General features: G+C 40.9%; 1 protein-coding gene across 2 annotated transcripts in view; it reads left to right on the forward strand.

The window, feature by feature from the left end:
- Positions 1-20,411, forward strand: part of CNTNAP2 (contactin associated protein 2) — a 1,051,893-nt gene that overhangs the window by 679,381 nt on the left and 352,101 nt on the right. For both annotated transcript variants that reach the window (XM_071559619.1, XM_071559620.1), the window contains one exon: positions 10,345-10,464. In XM_071559619.1, coding sequence (XP_071415720.1) covers positions 10,345-10,464 — 120 coding nt within the window. The remainder of the gene's footprint in view (positions 1-10,344; positions 10,465-20,411) is intronic.

Consider the following 20,411-nt stretch of genomic DNA (forward strand, 5'->3'; position numbering starts at 1 on the left):
AGGTATAGAAAGGGATTTTAAAAGCAAGCAGAAAAGTCTGTGCTATCAGATGCAGGACACAACCAGCCAAGTACCTTGACCAACTCACTATTTACACTTACCCCTCTCTCTTTTTTTTTCCCCTGCAGTTTTTGTTCGTCCAAATCACCTAATCCCCTCTTTTTCTGCCTTTAATTCCATCCCTGTATATCTATAAGTCCTGTGCAATCCTGAGCTATGTTTTCCATGCTGGGCCATCACCAACCATAGCAAGCTCAACAAGAGAAAGTGCTGGATTCTGCCTCTGGGGTGGGGCAACCTCACATGTATGAACAGGGAAGTGCCCTGGCAGTCCTGGTCATGGCCAGCTGGGCACGAGCCATCAGTGCCCTGGAGCCAGGAGGGACATCCCTGTCCTGTCCTGTCCTGTCCTGGGGGGCATCAGGGATTGTCCTGCTCTGCTCTGCACTGGGGCAACGTCACCTGCAAGAGTGGGACCAGGGACAGCACCCAGGGAATGGGCTGGAGCTGCGTCAGGGCAGGGACAGCCCCCAGGGAATGGGCTGGAGCTGCGTCAGGGCAGGGACAGCCCCCAGGGAATGGCCTGGAGCTGCGTCAGGGCAGGGACAGCCCCCAGGGAATGGGCTGGAGCTGCGTCAGGGCAGGGACAGCCCCCAGGGAATGGGCTGGAGCTGTGTCAGGGCAGGGACAGCCCCCAGGGAATGGCTGGGGCTGTGTCAGGGCAGGGACAGCCCCCAGGGAATGGGCTGGAGCTGTGTCAGGGCAGGGACAGCACCCAGGGAATGGCTGGAGCTGTGTCAGGGCAGGGACAAGTTGGATCTCAGGAAAAGTCTCTTCCCCCAGAGGGTGGTGGGCACTGACCAGGCTCCCCACGGCAGTGGGCACAGCCCCAAGGCTGGCAGAGCTCAAACATCATTTGGGTGATACTCTCAGGCACAGGGTGGGACTCTCATGGATGGTTCTGTGCAGGGCTGAGGGTTGGACTTGATCCCTGTGGGTCCTTTCCAGCTCAGCATATTCTATGATTCTGATAAGGTATCCAAGGCAGCAACCCCCTCAATCTGACAGGTGTTGGTGAGAGCTGTTCCAGTGATTCCTGGTGGTGGGTTCCATGCCCAGGCACTGGAGCTCAGGCTGTGCTGCAACAGCCCCAGGCAGGTTGTTTCTGGCTTGTTTGTATCCTTGATTTGGGTCCCTCTCTAGGCTTGTGCAGATGGGCATTTAACGGGCTCCTGGTTCCTGTGGTGACCCTGGGAGCAGCCTGGCAGGGTGTTATTTGGGCTTCTCCCCTGACATTGGTTCTCTGAGCTCCTGTGTAGGTGTGCAGAGGGGTGTCTATTCACAGAACCTGACAACGTCTCCCTCATCCCCTCAGTTAAATAATTTGAATTAAATACTCTACAGCTCTGCTATTGAAAGAGATAACAACAAAAGAGTGTGTGTGCCAACCAGGGCACCCTCCAAGGTGCCCATCTAACATCTCACTAATGTCACAACTCGTTCTTTATGTGAAAAAGATGTGAAAATGATTTCCAGTAAGTTGCCAGGACACAGTCATTCCCAATTGAAAGCATTGCAGAGAAAGCAGGAAAAAAGGGGACAGGGAGCAGATGTTTCTGTTGGTATTTTTATGACAGTTGAAAAAGCCTGAATTCTGTTGGCACTGCAAGTTGCTTTGTGATTAATGGAAATGACAAACCTGACGCGTTGGTTCTAAATTGGTGTGGTGTTGATAAAGGACGTTTTGATTGAGATAATGTAAATGCTGATATGAGCATTTGTTTTCATAACGTTTCAGTTCTTTTCTGTTGGTGGAAATAAGCCCTCAGCTCCTCTGGGAAAGCCCCTGTTTGGTTGGATGTCAGTCAGCCTGTGTGTACAGCAATGGTTTGATGACTAAACTACTGTTTGTTGGTGTGGTTCGTGCTGTTTAGGTTTTTTTCACACATATGAGATTTTAAGAACTCTTATTTCAGCAATTGTTGGTTCTATTTTGGTTTGTGGGGTTTTTTGTGGGTTTTTTTTTGTATTTTTGTTTTGATTTGTTTTTTTCCAATACCTTGAAGTTCTATTCAAGTAAATCTTATATTCTGTAAGTACAGCTAAGCAAGGTACCATATTTTCCTTCACAGGGTTGCTGGTTATGAGCAATTCAGATACAAAACTGCTTCGGGATGGGGTGGAGAAAAGGAGGGAAAGGGGCAGGAAATGGTGCCAATTACAACTGTTGAGGCTGGTTAAAATAAAACTTAATTACAATCCTATAAATGAGCATGGCAATAATGCATTTTAGCAATACTAATATTCAAAAACAAACAAAAACTAACACTACAGACTCTTTTTTCAAAGCTCTGTAATGAGAATATCTCCTTGTGTACCTGAGAATTATTTAACATTGATTAGGAAGTTCAGGTCTTAAGAAAGATCAAATGCTGCCATTTCCAAGGCAGGGAAGAACCAACATAAACTCAGTGAGGAAAAATACTTTGGTTTATCCCATGCCTTTGCTATTTGTAGACACTTACAGATCTTTTGTACTAAAATAAGATCTCTGATATCCCTGAAATTTGACCTAAATTTACGGGAGTCAACTCCCCTCTTTTGGCCCTTTTATAATTGTCTGAGGTTTTCAGAATCTCTGTGCACTGAGGTATTTTAGTTGTTTGGGTTTTTTTTTAATTTTGTTTTTGTGTTTGTTTGGGAGATTTTTGGGTATCCTTGGATGACTTAATTTGCAAGAGCACCTTGTTAAAAATTGGTGTCTAATTATATTTCTTTCTTGTGATGTCTGTAGGCTGCCACTGTTACAAGGATGCTAATTACCTAATCTATGGCTCCTAATTTAAAATCACTGCTAAATTTGTTTAAAAATCCATCTTGGATCAGCCATTTAGATATAAATGAATTCCTCCTTCCCCCCAGCTCCCTGCTGTAGCCCAAAGCAAAGGACAAAGTTGAGAGAGAAACAGAAGCACCTTTGGGTTTGCCATAAATGTGATGTTTTTATTCTGTATTCCTGGCAAATTCCTGGCTTGCACTTGTGTGATGACTCAAATGGCAGTTTTCACCCCTACAACAGTCATTTTTTTATTATCCCAGTGGCCAATAAACTCATGCTCTTTCTCATTCTGATGGCTCAGCCTCTCCTTTATTTCCTTTATTCCCACAATTGGAATTGTCTTGTTCATTACTGACGTAAAGGAGTTGACACAAATTTGGCAAATTTCCAGGTTACATTATTTTTATTGCTTTATCATTTCCTTCCTGTTTCCAGAGGGTGTATTTGAATATTCCACTAATGATGAGAACCCTTTATAAATTAATTAGTGCACAGTGGAATGCAGAGGGAAAGTGTGAGCAGATAGGAACGCTTGGACCAGTGGCAGCAGAGAAAGACTCCGAGCCAAGTTTTGTAGGAGATAAGATAAAAAGTAAAGGTCCTTTAATAACACAGGGCCTACAGCCCACAGGAATACAGGATGACATGCATGTGTCTCAGTTCTTGTTTCCATGGCTTTTATAATAAGATCCTTCCAATCATTGCTTTACACATTTCTCAGTTCAGCCCCAGTCCCACCCCTGGTCCAACCCCTGGAATTGGGTCTGGGGTCGTCAGGACCCTCTGTCTTCATCAGCTCCTCTTCCTCGGGCACACAAAGGTCTCTTGGAGTTCATCCAATTCTGGCTTTTGGGTCACTCTGACCCGTGTTTATGTTTCATTCTGTGGGCCTTCTGATATCCTTTAGCTCTACCTTGGAAAGGAGTCTAACCAAGATTAATTAACTAAAGGAATTTGAGCTCCCTGTTCTGGGACAGGGGTAGTGATAGAAAGGCATTAAACTTAAACTGTTAGAAATATTAACCCTCTAAAAATCTACAACTACTGTGTTCCTAAAATCTACAAAATGTGAAAATCAGAACAAAAACCCCGTCGGCAACAGCAGAACAAAGGTTTGTTCTGTCAGAAAGGAAAGGTTTAGTGGCACAACAGAAATGGGCACTAGTCCATTCACATGATGCCTCCAGACCCCTTTTCCCTGTGAACAGAGACACACTGAAGACAAGTTAATGGAGAAAGATACAGGGTTTTGTTATTGTAAGCTTCTAAGTTCAAACCCAGAGGGGTTTCACCTCTAGGTCAGGAAGTTTCAGGGTTTTTGTGCCTCTTATTAAAATCCAATCAGGACTCTCATTTCTCTTTAATGCCCACCCAAAAGGTCTGTCAATCTACCCCCTTCTTCATGGGGGGGGCAGTCAGGCCTTCTTCTGTTGTTTGTCTCCTGTTATCTTGCAGGTGGCTTCTTAAAAACATCGTGGGCTTGACTGAGCCTGAAAGCAGCTCCTCAACTCGTGAGAAAGGCACTTAATATGCACACTTAAAATCAGAGTAACTCAGCAGAGACTACAAGATTCTAAAACCTTCTAAAATTACATTAAATGCTTAGGCATCACATAAAGCATTGAAATTCCTTCTGCTGGTTTACCTTCACAATTAATTAATTAAATAAATGTCTATTTAGCTAATATGTTTTAATTTACGTAGTACATGATTTGTGTGTATATAATATTATATGTATGTTATTATTTATGTATATGGAAAACATAGTGTTTTTCCTTTTGGAAGCCATTTTTAAGGCTTTGGAGGTGCAAAGCAATCGAGCATTGGGAAGGATTTTGCTTAGGAGAGGTTGCCCAACTGTAGAATCAATGGTTGAGGGAAACTGCAGGTTTGTGTTTGCATATTTTGGGTTTTGTTTGTTTTTTTTTATTCAATTCAAAAGGAACAAACTTTTTAATGTAGATTCATGTCTTCAAATAGACAGATAGGTGCAAGGAGGAGTGCAGTAAATTGTTCTCTAAATTATTGGTGGATAGAAAAAAAAAAAGAGTTTAAATTGCAGCAGAGCAGCTTCACAGTGCAGAGAGTGGGTGTGCTGGTTTAAAGGCGAACCAGCAGGGGAGATGAACTCACCATGAGAGAGATTATAAGTCAGAGCTAAAATTTAATAATAATATTACAATAAATACACTGAGCTTTCAACTCACAAAATCCAGTAGTATAACCCAGTGTCCTGGGGCACAAACCCAAGGGGGTTTGTTTGCCCTTGTGCTGAGACCCCCTGTGGTTCCCCCAAGTCCAAAGAAAAAAAAAAAGAAGTGAGAAACCTGTTGGTGCAGGCAAGGGCTGTAGTCTGGGTGAGAGTGACAGTCATAGTCTGGTCAAGAGCAGTGATCTCCTTCTGTCAAGGTCCTGCTGCTCCTTCAGATCCAACAAGAAGTTCTCGAGGTCTTCTTACCCACCACTTATGTACCCTCAGGGAGCACCCAGTCCCTCCCCCTGGGCGGAGACTCACACAATGGGTGATTAACTCTGGGAGCCAGGGGGTGTTGAACTGTTGATGGCCCATTGGCAGCTCCGCCCCCTCAGGCTGGGTGTGAAGTGATAATGACTCCCTGGGCAGCTGCTGCTAATGGCCCATTGTCCTTGGGGAGTGAATAGAGGGGGTGGAATACACAGCTTTGATCACCCACACACAGTGATAGCTTATCCCACCTGCTGAACTAGGACAGTGGGAAAAATGCTGAAGCTGCTGTAGCTCCAGGCTGCTTGGACATCTTGAGGAATTTACATCATCTTGAACAGGAGGATGGCAGGAATGATTCATGGATGTAATTTAGCTTTTTTTGGGAGGTGGATTAGATTATCTCTGAGGTTCATCACAGCCATGGGATTCTGTTGTTATACTAGTTGTGACCATGAAAATGATTCTGCTTTTTATCTCAGCACTTACTACTTCAAATGTAGTTTGGGGAGTTGAACTTCCTTTTCCTGGAACACCTTGTAGATTAACAGAGTGTTTATTTAATGTGATGCTGAGTAACAGAATTCAACCTTTAGGCTTTAAGTTAACCTGTATTTAAACTATCATGTGTAAAATAATTATGTAATGTGTGAAAGGTTCTTACTAATCTCATGTGATGGCAGTGCAAGGATGATTGCAAAGATGCAAGCCGTGATTTGCTGGACTTGTTCATGACACCTTCCAGTTTTTCTCAATTTTCCTATTTACAGTGAAAGTTTCCAATTGCTTAATGACATTTATCTGTGAAAATCGTGGTTTTGCTGAGTGGTTAGTCATGTACAGCAACATTTCTTTAAAAACAGAAGAAAATTAATATTCTTGCAGATGCAACCTGAGCACACAAATTGTAAGTATTGCCCTCAGGGCTTTAGAGGTTTAAGTTTACTTGAATTTTCAATTATACATGAAGCCAGGAATTGCAGATTTTCTGTATTCCATTGGCTTTAATAATCAGATGATGCTGTATTGGAAAGGGCATGTCACATTTGGACACTTCCTTATTCCTTGGGTTGTACCTGGGTGCAAGTAATTTGGTTGCAGTTGAATACACCATAACTGAATGTAGAAGTATTATATTTCTTCAGAAAGCAATTTCTGGAGTTCCTTTAGCATCACTGTAGATCCAGTTCAAAAACCAAAACAAAAGGAAAAAAAAACCAAACTCAGAAACTGTCCCAAAATAACATTAAATCTCAAAATTATTCTTTTTATATGTGCATGCTATTTAGGATGTGCATAAAGCTGCAGCTCATTGAGAAACTCGGGTTTCTTCCTGGACATGAACTTCACTGCAGTTGCTGACACATTCAGGTACAGGTTCCAAGTGCACTCAGCAATAGGACAAGGGGGCACGATGGGCTCAAGCTCTGCCAGAGCAAATTGAAGTTGGATATCAGGAAGAAATTCTTTGCAGAGAGAGTGCTCAGGGATTGGAATGGGCTGCCCAGAGAGGGGGTGGATTCCCCATCCCTGGAGGTTTTTAAGGTGAGATTGGCCGTGGCACTGAGTGCCATGATCTGGTAAAGGGACTGGAGTTGGACCAAGGGTTGGACTGGATGATCTCGGAGGGCTTTTCCAACCCAATCCATTCTATGATTCTGTGATTCCATATCTTTCTGAAACACAATTTTAGCCACATTTGCTGCTCTGGCATGGCAAGGGGAGCAGTCAGGTCTGGCTCCTCCCTGAGCTGGGAGGGCTGGGAGCCTTGAAGGTCTTATAGTTTGCTCTGCTAATGCCAAGGTCATGGGTTCAATCCCCTGTGTGGGCCATTGACTTAAGAGCTGGACTCAATGATCCTTGTGGGTCCCTCCCAACTCAGAATAGTCTGGGATTCAGTGACTAGTGACTTATCTTTTCCTCAAGTGCTGCTCCCTGTGCTTTTTCTGCGAGGGTAACTTTATTCTTCAGGGGCATCCTGGTAATTTAGTGGTGTGGCTTGTGCTGGGCAACTCTGATCTTGGCCGTGGCACTGAGTGCCATGATCTGGTAAAGGGACTGGAGCTGGACCAAGGGTTGGACTTGATGATCTGGGAGGTCTTTTCCAACCCAATCCATTCTATGATTCTATGAACTCTTGGCTGAAGATCTACCTTCTGGTCATGTAGAAAGTGCTCTGTCCAAGAGTCATTCATAAATTGAGTTGGAAGAGTTATTGCTGGTGTTAAGGAGGTTTTCTTGTTCCTCACTGCCACATTTTTTTGTTTAGGGGGGAATGTTATTTTAGCAAATTATTTGAAGACATTTTTAAATCAATCAGGACTTTTGGAAGGGGCCTTTGGTGCATACAGAATCTGAACTATGTGTATTTTCTTTGGTGTTTTTTATTTTGTTTGTTCTGGGTTGTGGGTTTTTTTGTTTGTTTTGGGTTTTTTTGGCATTAAGGTTATTGAGTAGTGGACAAATGATGAGCCATTGATGGCAAGAAATGACCCCAGGCACTCTGTGCACCCAAGGGAGATGAAGGCACCAAAGGTGTTTATTAAGGAACTGCACAGGTATTTATAGGGCTCTGCGAGGAAGGTTCCAGAACCTTCCCTGGATGAAAGCAGGGGCGGAGTCTGTAACTAAGCAACCGGGTAGCCAATGAGGAACGACTTGTCAAAGGCGGGAACGAGAGCCAATCAGAAGAGAGAGTCGTGGGCAGAGGCGGGAAAAGTGCTCTGTGGGGAAGGCAAGATGGCGGACGGGCAGAGGGAATAACGTGAGGGGAAACTGTGAGGGGGTAACAATAAACTTTCAAAAAGGAAGAAGTATAGACTGAGTGAAACAAGTCTAAACTGCATTTCAACCAAAAAAGACTCTCATTCTTGTCCAGTGGGCTCCACATCACCGTTGTCTTTGTAAGTCCATTTTTTGTGGTGTTGTTTCCAGTTGTAGTTTGTACATTCTCCTGCAGGCAGAAAAAGTGCTAAAACAGAAGTCTTGGTTACCTCAGAGTCTTGCCTGTAGAATCTTCCCCTCTAGCATTTTCTAGAACTCCCTGAAGGGAAGTTCTGGCCAGGTGGGGATTGGTCTCTTCTCCCAGGCACTCAGCAATAGGACAAGGGGGCACGATGGGCTCAAGCTCTGCCAGGGGAAATTGAAGTTGGAGAGCAGAAAGAAATTCTTTGCAGAGAGAGTGCTCAGGCATTGGAATGGGCTGCCCAGAGAGGGGGTGGATTCCCCATCCCTGGAGGTTTTTCAGCTGAGCTTGGCCGTGGCACTGAGTGCCATGATCTGGTAAAGGGACTGGAGTTGGACCAAGGGTTGGACTTGATGATCTCAGAGGTCTTTTCCAACCCAAATTTCTGCAAAATTTCTGCAAAATGATAAGCAGTACTTGTGATGTTCTTCACTTGACCTAAAATGCATCTGTTAAAAATGGCAACTTGTGTCACAGAAATTATACTCTGACAGAGCTGTTATTTTTTTATTATGTTTAGATAGTGTGTAGAGAGTTACAGAAATATTTAAAAACAAGACAGGCTCTGAAATCCTTATGAAATCTGCATGAAGTGTCTGAAAACAGACACAGAGACTCTTTGGTAATGAAAGAATATGTTGACTTGTTTGTGGAGAAAGGGGAAATGGTTTGGAATAGTGAAAAATATTTAATTAAAATGTTGTCTACTTGTATAGAATTGACTTTAGATCTGTAATGAACACACAAAACTTTCCAGGAAATTCCCTCTCTTGTAGAATCTATAGTTTGTTATCTATCTATAAAGATATCTGTCTTCAGCTTTGCATTCATTCCATATCAAAATCTGAGTTTGTTTTTTGTAACTTCACTTTCCTTCTTGTGATAGTTGGTTAGAGGCCTTTAAATCTGTGGGGGTGTGATCAGTCACTCCTCATAATCAGAGCCCAGCAAAGCAGCTCATCCTTATGGACATTTGAAACAAAGCCAGGCTTAGTAAGGAGATTGCTTGCAAGAAGTGCCAACAAATTAGATGAATTTTCAGAGTGGATACAAAGTCTGGTTAAACAAACATTTCATTTCTTTTAGCAGCTGATTGATTGATTCCAAACAAAAAAAGCTTTACCATCTGGTCCTTAGACAACAAAACATCATTACACATTCCTTTGTTTTTTTTAGGAATTGCAGAGAAAAATATTTATATAAGTTACCAGGTTTATGTATATACAGAGATCAATTTATACAAATTACTGTGTTTATTTTTCCATGCGTGAAATTATTTATTCATATTTAATGCACATTTTGTAATAATGGGACATTTCAAGGAGAATATGGGCATTACTAGAAAAGCTTCTATCTAAAATTATTATTATTATGTCTGAGCTATTCATCATAACACAATTTGACAAGTGAGTTTATGACTTGAACTAGAAAGCAGCATTTAAGGAAAAATTGAAACAAACCCCTCTGCTAAATCAATTAAACTGATTCCAGTAAATATTGTGACATCTCAGCCCTTGCTGGAACTGGTTCTGTAGGTATGGAAGAGAATAACTGCAGAGCTGTGGAGACACAGGGATGGCATGTAGTGAGAGGTTTGGCAATTTTGAAACACCGTGTTATTCTGAGTAGCAATAAAACATGAAAAATTCTAAAACTTAGAGAGAAAACTCATAAGCTTGGGAAAGAAAACTCCAGGGTAAAAGCATCTTGTATCAACAGAAGCATCTCCTCAGAAGGGGCATTTAGGATGTAAAACCAAGCTATAAAAAAAGTTAAGATTCATAGTATTTTCAAAAATTATTTAATATACTATTAGGCAGTTTGATTGTCCCTCAAGCTGCTGGATTTCTCTTCCTTTTCTAGCTTTGTCTCAAATGCCAAACCCAGAAATGATATGCCTTATGCTTTTAATTATTTTTGTATCTTTTGGAAAGATTCTTTGCTTTCAGTGAACGTCAGTGACTTTAATCTCAAAGGTCTAGTTCTTAATATATAAATAGAGCCAATCTATTGCTGTTATGGATTGTTTTCCCCAGGATATGAAGATCCTCATTGCTGTGTTTTATTTCCTTGCAGCTATTCATGAACTCTCCTGTGAAGCATACAAACACTTGGGCAAAACTTCCAATTACTACTGGATAGATCCAGATGGCAGTGGGGCACTGGGACCTTTGAAAGTTTACTGCAACATGACAGGTAACTGCTTGGGGTTTGCTAATTCAGTTGGTTGAGCACTTTGTGTGTGGGGTTTGGTTTGGTTTTAATGTAGTTGGGGGAAAGAGTCTGTTCCTTATTCAGATTTCCTGTCAAAAGGAAAATGCAGATCTCACAGAATGTTCTTAGCAATTAGTCACCATGCTCTTAGCAAGGCAGTAGTTAATGCACTTCAGAAGCTTTTGGAATTGCAGACATTAATTAGTCTTAACAGGTCTTTGTATACTCAGTAATGCATTAAAAATAAAAAAGTAGGTAGATCTGGCTCTTTACCAAAACTTTTGGTATATCAATATATTTGAGTTCATTGTCTGTAGTTTGTGGGGTATTGTAGAAGGCAGTTTACCACCACAGAAAAGAAATAGAAATTAATTAGAAAAGAAACAAAACATTAGAGTTTTGTTTATTGTCTCTCTTTTAAACTAGGTACATCCTCAAAACACTTAAACCCTGGAGATCTTATGTGTAACTCCATTGACTTATTTTGATTTTATTGCTCTGCTTTTAACACTAGTTTTGCATTCTCACCAAAGGTGTCCTGTCTTACTCATCTGCATTGCCCTGCTGAGGGAAGAAAATATGATCATGAGAGAGGGGCAATTGTCTTCAGTGATACTGTATTATTTCTTTGTTCTGTTAATGCAGGACAGGTGTCTCAGCCCTTTTTCTGATGTGAAATATTGGGTAGCTGATACCACACACATGTCCTCTGGCTTTCCCCAAATGTCTGTATAGCAAGTTTGGGTTTCATTCTGTTTGCACTGCAAATCTGGCATATGTCTGAGTCCTCAGACTTCAGCATCAGCAACAGGAGGGTGAGGGCACTGTCCTAAGCTCAAAGGGCCTCTGGCATTTTAGACATCACAGTTGCTGAAGCCTCCACAGCCACTGAGATTGGCTCAGTGGGTTAAAACTTGGCTGTAATAACTCCAAGGCCATGGGTTCAATCCCCTGTGTGGGACATTGACTGAAGAGTTGGACTCGATGATCCTTGTGGGTCCCTTCCAGCTCAGAATAGTCTGGGATTCTGTGATTCTTCTGGAGCAGAAACCTGGACACAGCTGGGCCTGTGGGTTGGGGTTTATCAGCTTGAATGGAGAGATGGGGAGGGATGCATGGCACATGGTATGGTGTGAGAACAGCCTGCTGGAGACAGAACACCAGCATTTCAGGCTGCCAGTGATGTCTGTGTAATAAATGCAGACCTAAACAAGAGCTGGATCTAAGCTTTGAAAGTGCTCTCAGTCCTATTTGGAATGGAGAGACAGGTCAACCAATCTGTTCTGACACAGCTGTAAAGACAATCTTTTACATCCTCAGCCATTCAGAGCTTTATAAGTCATAAATAGCCCCTTGAACTGTATCAGTAGCTAATCAGGCAGGCACTGCATGAAATAATGCCCAGAATTGCTGTTATTTAAGTGATTTCTGCTATTCAGAAGTGCTGTGTTCAGTGTGAGCTACAGCTTTTGGTTAGTCCTCAAGGGAAGCATTGTAAACTGAAAATATACCACCAAAGTGGTGTCATGGACATCCATCCAGTTCTACAGTATTGCTCATTCATGATACATATAAATATAGAAGAGAAGGTATTTGCTTGGTCAGCACTGGGGGGAAAAGGAGATAAGACAAAGTAATAGTTTGATTTTACTAATATTTCTCATCTACCAAAGAATTCCCAAGTACATAAATGTGACCTTTTCCCAGCCAGTGCAAGGAGATCGTGGACACTGGGATATGTGATTTAGTGCTCATTCCCTTCATTTGGGCATGGCACATACTGCAGTTTTCTGTTTCAATGGAATTGTTCTCATCAGCAACTCCTTGCTATGAGAAAAAGGCATTTTGCACTAATATCCGTGTAACTTTTGCAATTTTAGAACTATTTAAAACCATTTCCTCATTACAATGCAAATGACTGCAAGAACTCTGTGAAAATTGATTGGAAGTGATTTCAATCTCTGCTTCCAAAGCTGACAGCTGTTCTCAGCTCTTAGCAAAGCTCATCCCCTGTGCACATGCTGTGTAGTGTCTATACACTGAGCTTGCCTCTTAATTACTGGTCATCTGAGGCACTGAAGGCTGGAGGGTGCAGAACTACATTTTTCTGTGGTTTCACAACACCCTAAATCTTTCTCTGAATCTGTATAATAATCAGCAACATGTGTGTACTGGAGAAGGAGCAGAATGAGGTTACTTGAGGACTTCACTTTGCTTCATCCATAACAGAATTCTGTAGAGCTGCAGATACACATCTTGCCATATAGCAAAAAGCACTATAGTATGTTAGAATAAGAGCAGAATTCTCAAACAATTCTAGCATCAAACTTGTGCAGGTTTATGTTATTAATTGCACTGCATTTGACAAAGAAGTTAAATTAGCTGAATTACAATTATTTTTTTTTCATGAACATGAGACTAAGTAACCTACAGAGTTAGCTATGCTGAATAATGTGTGGAGGAAATTAAATGCAAAATAAAAAAAAAAAAAACAAAAAACAAAAAGAAACACCACAACAAAATATTTCTTCATATAGCAGGATAGGGATATTTTATTTTGAGAGACATCCTTACTGTATTTTCCTCTCCAGCCTGAGAGGCAAATCTAAATATTCCTGTTCTCCCACTACATTAAACAAACAACTGTATTTTAAGTTACTAGTTGACACACTAATGGACCTTTTACATATCCCTTCTTTCACTCAAGTGCAACCAGCAAGGAACACCAACTTAATGACTGAAAAAGGATGTAAAATGTAACTTGTCACTTTTATTCCCAGGCAAAACAAGTCCACAAGGTTGGGGGTTTGGCCTAGTTAGTACCAGTCTTTGCAAAGCAGTTATGTAGTACTTTGATGTTAACTGCAGTACAGTTTTACTGGTGCCAAATGGTGAGGAGTCACCTGCACTCTGCCTTGGCTGTAAACCTTCTGTGGCAAGGGAATATCCTGGAAAGCCACTGAAATTGGATATGGAGAAACGACATCTTGAGCTCTCCATTATATTGTATCACAAACATTGAACCACAAATTTCATTAATTCGTGGTTATATCAGCATTTCACTTACAGAGCTCTAGTCAGAAAGTGTTTAGCATATCCAAATGTGTCAAAAAACTCAACCCAAGACAAAAATAGCTTTTCAAAATCTATGGCATGGATGCTGATGTTCAGCAGTTTTCCACACTTATCTATAGGAACTATGTAAATTTTTGGATTTTTTTTTTTGTGGTGTTTGGGTTTGGTTTGGGTTTCTTTGGTTGTTTGGGTTTTTTTTTTAATTAAAAACAAAAGTATAGGAAAAGTTTAGAGATAGAAATCTGGAACTCTTCAAATTAATGCACTTATGGAAAACACATTTCTTGAAGTTGTGCTGTGCCATCATGTTTAACCACTAGACTGATTTCCACTTTAGCCTTTCTCGTGATTGAGGTCAACAAGGAATTCTTCCAAAGCTCTGTCATCTTAAGATGTCACACCTTGGGGCCAAGATCTCACCCTCCTTCAGAGGCAGGTCCACAATGCAAAGTCAGACTCTGCATTCAAGCAGGTTTTTCCAAAGCTGGAGGGTTCCTGTCTCAGTATCCAGTCTGACCTTTCCTGTTTTCTCTTGAATTGTCATTAGAGCCAAAGCTGTGGTGGAAAGAATTGCTCTTTTAAGGCATTTATTAGAAGATGTAAGCTTTGAGTATATTAGAGCTTCACCCCCTGCTCTGTGTGATATTTCTGGATCTCTAAGCCTGATTCAGTTTCCTCTGGCAGATTCAGTTTCAGTCCATTGAGAAAGACACAGGAAGTAAGTGGATATTATTCTGTATTTTTTCTGTTTCTCTCTTTTTCTCTGTTTGGTACAAGGAAGGTGAGAAAAAGGTGTCAAATCAGTAAGTTTATTCCGATTATTTGTCCTGCAAGAATTTCCAGAGTGGAGGGTGAGGAATAAGCAGAGGAACCACAAGGGCTCAGTTATTCATCCTAATGGCTGTGTGGGATGTCAGTGGGAAAGGCAGATCAGCACTCCTGGAGCTGCTTGAGGCTTTATGCTGAGGAGAGGGAAATAATAGCCTGCTGCTTCTTCTGCTTCATCATGTAGAGTACTGATGCAAAGTAGAACCAAAAGGTTTCATAATCTATTTTACCAGAAGATATGTCAGTTAATTTTTTCTCTTGGTCCCGAAGTCTTTATGCCTCTGTGATGTGGCTTTTATCTCATTTCAGGAGCCAAATAGCTGCCAGCAGAATGGCTCCATTTGAGTGCTACTTACCCTATCCCCTCTCTGGTACAGTTATTTGGCCTAAAGCTGCTCATCTTCAAACAGTTTGAGAAACCATTATGCAGATTCAGAGCCTGCCTCATTAAGGCCAGATGCACGAGGTGTCTTTTGTACCCGCTCTCCTCCTCCCTTTCTGCTCTCCCTTCATTTTTTTAATACGAGTGGCACATGGAATAATCACTGCAATGACTTTGCGAGTAGGCATTAAACAGCCCTAAATGTTGTATCCTGTGGTTTGTCTGTCTTCTGTCTGTAAATAGTGGGTCACTGCAGTGCTTTATGCTCTGACATATGTAGGAACACATGGCATGAATATATCTGTGCCGTTCATCACGACGTGCTGATGAGAAGTGTCCTGGCAGTGCAAATCTTTAATTCTATTGCACATGTAGAAATGGTTTTTTCAGATGAGATTTCTTGCTGTGACCTGATTTACTGAACTTCCAAGGTACCCAAAATTTTATTCAAACTTATATAGGAACAGATGAGAAATAAAATTTTGAGAAATTTAATTTAATTAAAGCTGTTTTTCTATGTAGATTCTCCCCCTGAGTAGAGGAAGGAGTTGGGTTTTTTGTTTGTTTTGTTTTTTGTTTGTTTTGTTTTTTGTTTGTTTTGGTTTTTGTTTTGGTTTTTGTTTTGGTTTTTGTTTTGGTTTTTGTTTTGGTTTTTGTTTTGGGGTTTGTTTTGGGGTTTGTTTTGGGGTTTGTTTTGGGGTTTGTTTTGGGTTTTGTTTGTTTTGGGTTTTGTTTGTTTTGGGTTTTGTTTGTTTTGGTTTTTGTTTGTGTTGGGTTTTGTTTGTGTTGGGTTTTGTTTGTGTTGGGTTTTGTTTGTGTTGGGTTTTGTTTGTGTTGGGTTTTGTTTGTGTTGGGTTTTGTTTTGTTGTTTTGTTTTTGCTTGTTTTGTTTTTGCTTGTTTTGTTTTTGCTTGTTTTGTTTTTGCTTGTTTTGTTTTTGCTTGTTTTGTTTTTGTTTGTCTTGTTTTTGTTTGTCTTGTTTTTGTTTGTCTTGTTTTTGTTTGTCTTGTGTTTTGTTTGTCTTGTGTTTTGTTTGTCTTGTGTTTTGTTTGTCTTGTTTTTGGTTGTGTTGGGTTTTGTTTGTCTTGTTTTTGGTTGTCTTGTTTTTGGTTGTCTTGTTTTTGGTTGTCTTGTTTTTGGTTGTCTTGTTTTTGGTTGTCTTGTTTTTGGTTGTCTTGTTTTTGGTTGTGTTGGTTTGTGTTTGTCTGGTTTGTGTTTGTCTGGTTTGTGTTTGTCTTGGTGTTTGTCTTGGTGTTTGTTTTGGTGTTTGTTTTGTTGTTGTTTTGTTTTGGTTGTTGTTTGTTTTGGGGTTTTTTGTTTGTGTTTTTTTTGGTTGTTTGGTTTTTTTTTTAAGTTACATGAAATAGAATGATTTGATTCACATTTAAAGGCAATACACTAAATTTTATCAATTTTAAGTTAATGAATGTCAATATAAGTATAGAGACCTTACCTTGTGTAGTCTCATTGCAGGAAACTTTCAATGGAAATATTTATGTCCTTTGCCTAAAATAAATAAAAATGGCTTCAGTGTTTCAATTATTACATATGAAATTCAGGTTTTATTTCTAACAGCATCTCATATCCTTTCCCTTCCATTATGGAGTTTTGTTTTGAAGGCTTTTTAATAGTCTGTCAGACCTTTTAGAAAATGAAAATTACATTTGAGAGGTTAAAAGGGGAACAAGCAGTTAAAATGGATTGAGGCTGTTGTTGCAGAGTATCCAGGCTTGTTTCCTTGAAGATGAAATGAGCAGAAACAAGCACAGAAAAAGAATAAAACAGAAGGGCAAAAACATCCAGCCATTTAGGATGCTGATTTTGGCCAGTTGACTTATCAAGGCAGACTCTTTGTATAAAGAAAGGAGAGAAAATACTGGCAATAGGAAAATATTAGTCATTGAAGCATCAGAGTAAGACAATAGACCCACGAGAGACCTGGAGGCAGAACAGACTGTGTTTATGTCTTTGCCTGCCAAGTTGGTTGGAGCATCCTGCCTCTCACTTTTAGGTTATTGGTTATATTTTTCATCAGTTCTTATTTGCAAGGCATGTCCTGTCCTTTTTATTCTGAGCTTCATTGGTGAGTTAATTTGGTTTGCATTGGTTTGGGAGAGGAAAGGACTCACCACACCTGAAGGCCATGTGATTGTGAGATTGGTTTTTATTATTTAATGTTCAAAATTCAAACCTACACTGCCATAGGAACAGTTTCTACACTGAGTGGAAGGTATTGATAATCTCAGGGTCATCATAATGGGGAGAAAAAAAAAATCAACACCTGATGACTTCATTAAGCAAAAATGTGTCCTAACAAAACTGTGGTGTCATAACTTCAGGGTTTGAGTAAATCACATTGAAATCACATGATTCTAAATCCTGTTGGAATTCCTCTAGATATTTTCTCCAGTCATCCTTACATGTGTGGAAAATGAAAATCTAGCCCAGTGTGCAACTGCAGAAAAAATATCTGAACCATAATATAAAAAAATGCCTTTCACAGTCTGCCTCCAGGGGAAGGCTCTTGATTCGCTCTATTTCACCTGAGAGCAAACTTCATCTCTGACACTCAAGGAGACTTCTCAAGTCAACAAGTAATAGAAACATTTCCTACTCTCTGACCATATTCTTTTATTTCTTGCCCTTCTTCCTTTCTGTCTCACCTCAAACTCTGAAGCGCCACGTAAGAGTATCAAGGAATAAAACTCTGTGTCATGTCATCCTCTTAATGTATTTCAGATGCTCAGAGTTGGAGCATGAGCATCATAGAAACGTTCATACATCAGGCACGAGGCAACTAAACATGCACTGACCCCAAAGAATAAGAACTGGCATTTGAGAGTGACATAGCAGAGGTCATTGAAAATAAAGCAGAATCTTTGTTTTGCCAAATTATTGGAGCAGGAAAAAATGCTGATATGGTCTGCAATCAGAAAATACTCCTCATTTGTTGGAAATGGAGTGCTCAGAAATTGGAATGCAACAAATCTACTTAGAGCTCTTTGTGCATTGTAGGGACCTACAAGCCTGTGTTTCAAGAAACATCTCCATTCTTGGGGGAGAGGAAAAAAGAGATGGTTGGAAAGGGAATGATGAACAATATCATCTCCCTCAGACTGTTACTGTGAATGTTCCAAGCAAACATCCAGCTCTGGATTCACTCCCACACACTTGCTCCCTACTGGGAATGTAAGAAACTCAGCACAAGCTGCTTCAGGCCAGATATGCTTCAGTTATCCCTAGAAAATTGCTTCTGTAGAGAATATTAGTGAAGCCCAAACAAAAGTTTTGCTTTCTGTAGAACTTTTTTGTTTGTTTGTTTGCTTTTGGTCAGAAAATTCAGGTCAAGTTATGACCAGACTTTTAATTTACCCCTGAAATGAAGGGAGTTGGTGGTGGTGGTTTTCAGATTTTATTTTATTTTGATGGCAATATTTTCTGCAGTTTGTCTGTTCTTTGGGTGGGTGCAGAGTCTGGGGAGGTGTGTGCTTTTGCCTGCTCCCTACCCCCCTGGAAAAGCTGCTTTGTGCTTCTGTTGACTTGGAGGAAGAAACCCAGTGTTGCAGCCTGGAAGGTGTGAGTCACTGTTGTCACCTGGGGATCTCTGGTATGCAGGAAATACTCCTTCATATGTTCTTCCCACTTAAATCTTCCTTGTTCTTAAACAAAAATTCAAATAACAGCCTCTCATCAGTCATATCCATGGTAATTTCTGTCTGCTTCTTGTTGTCAGACAGTGGGACTGGGAAGAAAACCACTCCCCTGTTCTAAGTAATTTTGCTGCTGGCAATTTCTCTGAAACTGAAATCAGTGCAGCAAAATGTTCAAAGAGCAAATTAGTTAAAGGAAACATATAAAATCCTGTTTAGATTCCAAATGGTGTATTAAGTTCTGTTACTGAAATAGATAATCAAATGATTACAGACAATTTTTAAGAGTGAAAAAAGATTAATTCTGCTCTAGAATTCCCAACCAGCTCTCTGGGTGCAGTGTCGCACACTGATGTGTAATTATCTAAATTAATTTGACTTGCTAACAAGTGAAGTCAGTGTAGATTGTGTGGTAGTGTGAGCATACAATGTTCTTGTTTCAAGGCTGTCTTCGAATACTTGTAGTGAATCCCAAGATTATTTACGTGTTTGCATTTCTTCACTTAGATTTAGTGCTTTGCTGCAAAGGGGAAAAAAGGCACAGGAACTTTAATGTGAATTTACAGACAGTGTTTCCACTGATTTCCATGTGGGCACTCAGTGTTGTTACAGTAAAATCAAAAGTGAGCAATTCAGATCTATAGAAAGCCCTGTGAGACTCAGCTATCAGCCAGAAGCAGCAAAGAGCTCAGCTGCTGCTGGCTGGTAGGGAGGAGGTTACTCCCCAAGAATTCACATAGTAGGAATTCACAGGACTCTGCAGGGGCACGAGAACAGCCAGGATGAAATAATATAAACATGGGACTTGTGAGAGACAGGCTTTAACCAATTGAAGTATCTGGTGTGGTGGTGTGTAACTCTTTTAGCCAATAAGCTGTAGTCCTAACCCCATATAAACTGTGTGCTTTGTGTAATAAAAGGTCTTCACTATAAACTTCATAAGCTTGTTGGTGAAGTCCTTTCTCTCCACCGAAAATTGTTTACTTTAACTCAGGATGGGGTTTAGAGCAGCATCAGTGCTGTGAACTGACCTCCATCTCTGTGCCACATGGTGGGAGACAGAACACTGAAGGGGATTAACAATGAGGGCAAAAAGGACTGGAATGTGGTATCATCTGGGAACTGGCCTCAGTGACTGAAATAAACTGGATATAACCTAAAAGCAAAATAATCACAGAATCATAGAATCAGTTGGGTTGGAAAAGACCTCCGAGATCATCAAGTCCAACCCTTGGTCCAACTCCAGTCCCTTTACCAGATCATGGCACTCAGTGCCACGGCCAAGCTCAGGTTAAAAACCTCCAGGGATGGGGAATCCACCCCCTCTCTGGGCAGCCCATTCCAATGCCTGAGCACTCTCTCTGCAAAGAATTTGTTTCTGATCACCAGCCTCAATTTCCCCTGGCAGAGCTTGAGCCCATCGTGCCCCCTTGTCCTATTGCTGAGTGCCTGGGAGAAGAGACCAATCCCCACCTGGCCAGAACTTCCCTTCAGGCAGAACTGAGTCCTCAGGAGCAGCACTGGTCACCAGCCAGATGTGGCCCCATCCAGTTCCACCTTTGAGCCCTGCCCTTCAGCCAGTTCTTCACCCAGTGCACCATAAACCTGCATTTTGGAAGCTCGGGGATTCTTTCCTCCCCTTTTTTTCTTTTCCCTTTTAAAGAAGTGGAAAGAAACCTTTGGCTCATTGAATTCATTGGGGAAATTTTGTGTTTGCTTTTAGTTTATGGACCAATATTTTGTGTGTATGAACATTTTGTATCTCAGTAGGAGCAGAGACAGTATATTGTACTTTGTCCCAGGTAATGATGATGATACCTAAAGATATTAATATATTTGTAGCTTGTAATATCCCTGTGTAGTTTCTCACACTTGAGGTAACAGCTAACGGTCTCTAAACCTCTTTTTCATGGTTTGTGGTTTGTGTTACATTCCTGAATTTCTGTTTAAGTGTCTTTTCAAGGTGAGAGATTTCAGCAAGGGCTTCTTGTTTGG

Source organism: Pithys albifrons, chromosome 7 (genome assembly GCF_047495875.1).
Source record: "Pithys albifrons albifrons isolate INPA30051 chromosome 7, PitAlb_v1, whole genome shotgun sequence".
In the NCBI taxonomy this organism is placed as follows: domain Eukaryota; kingdom Metazoa; phylum Chordata; class Aves; order Passeriformes; family Thamnophilidae; genus Pithys; species Pithys albifrons.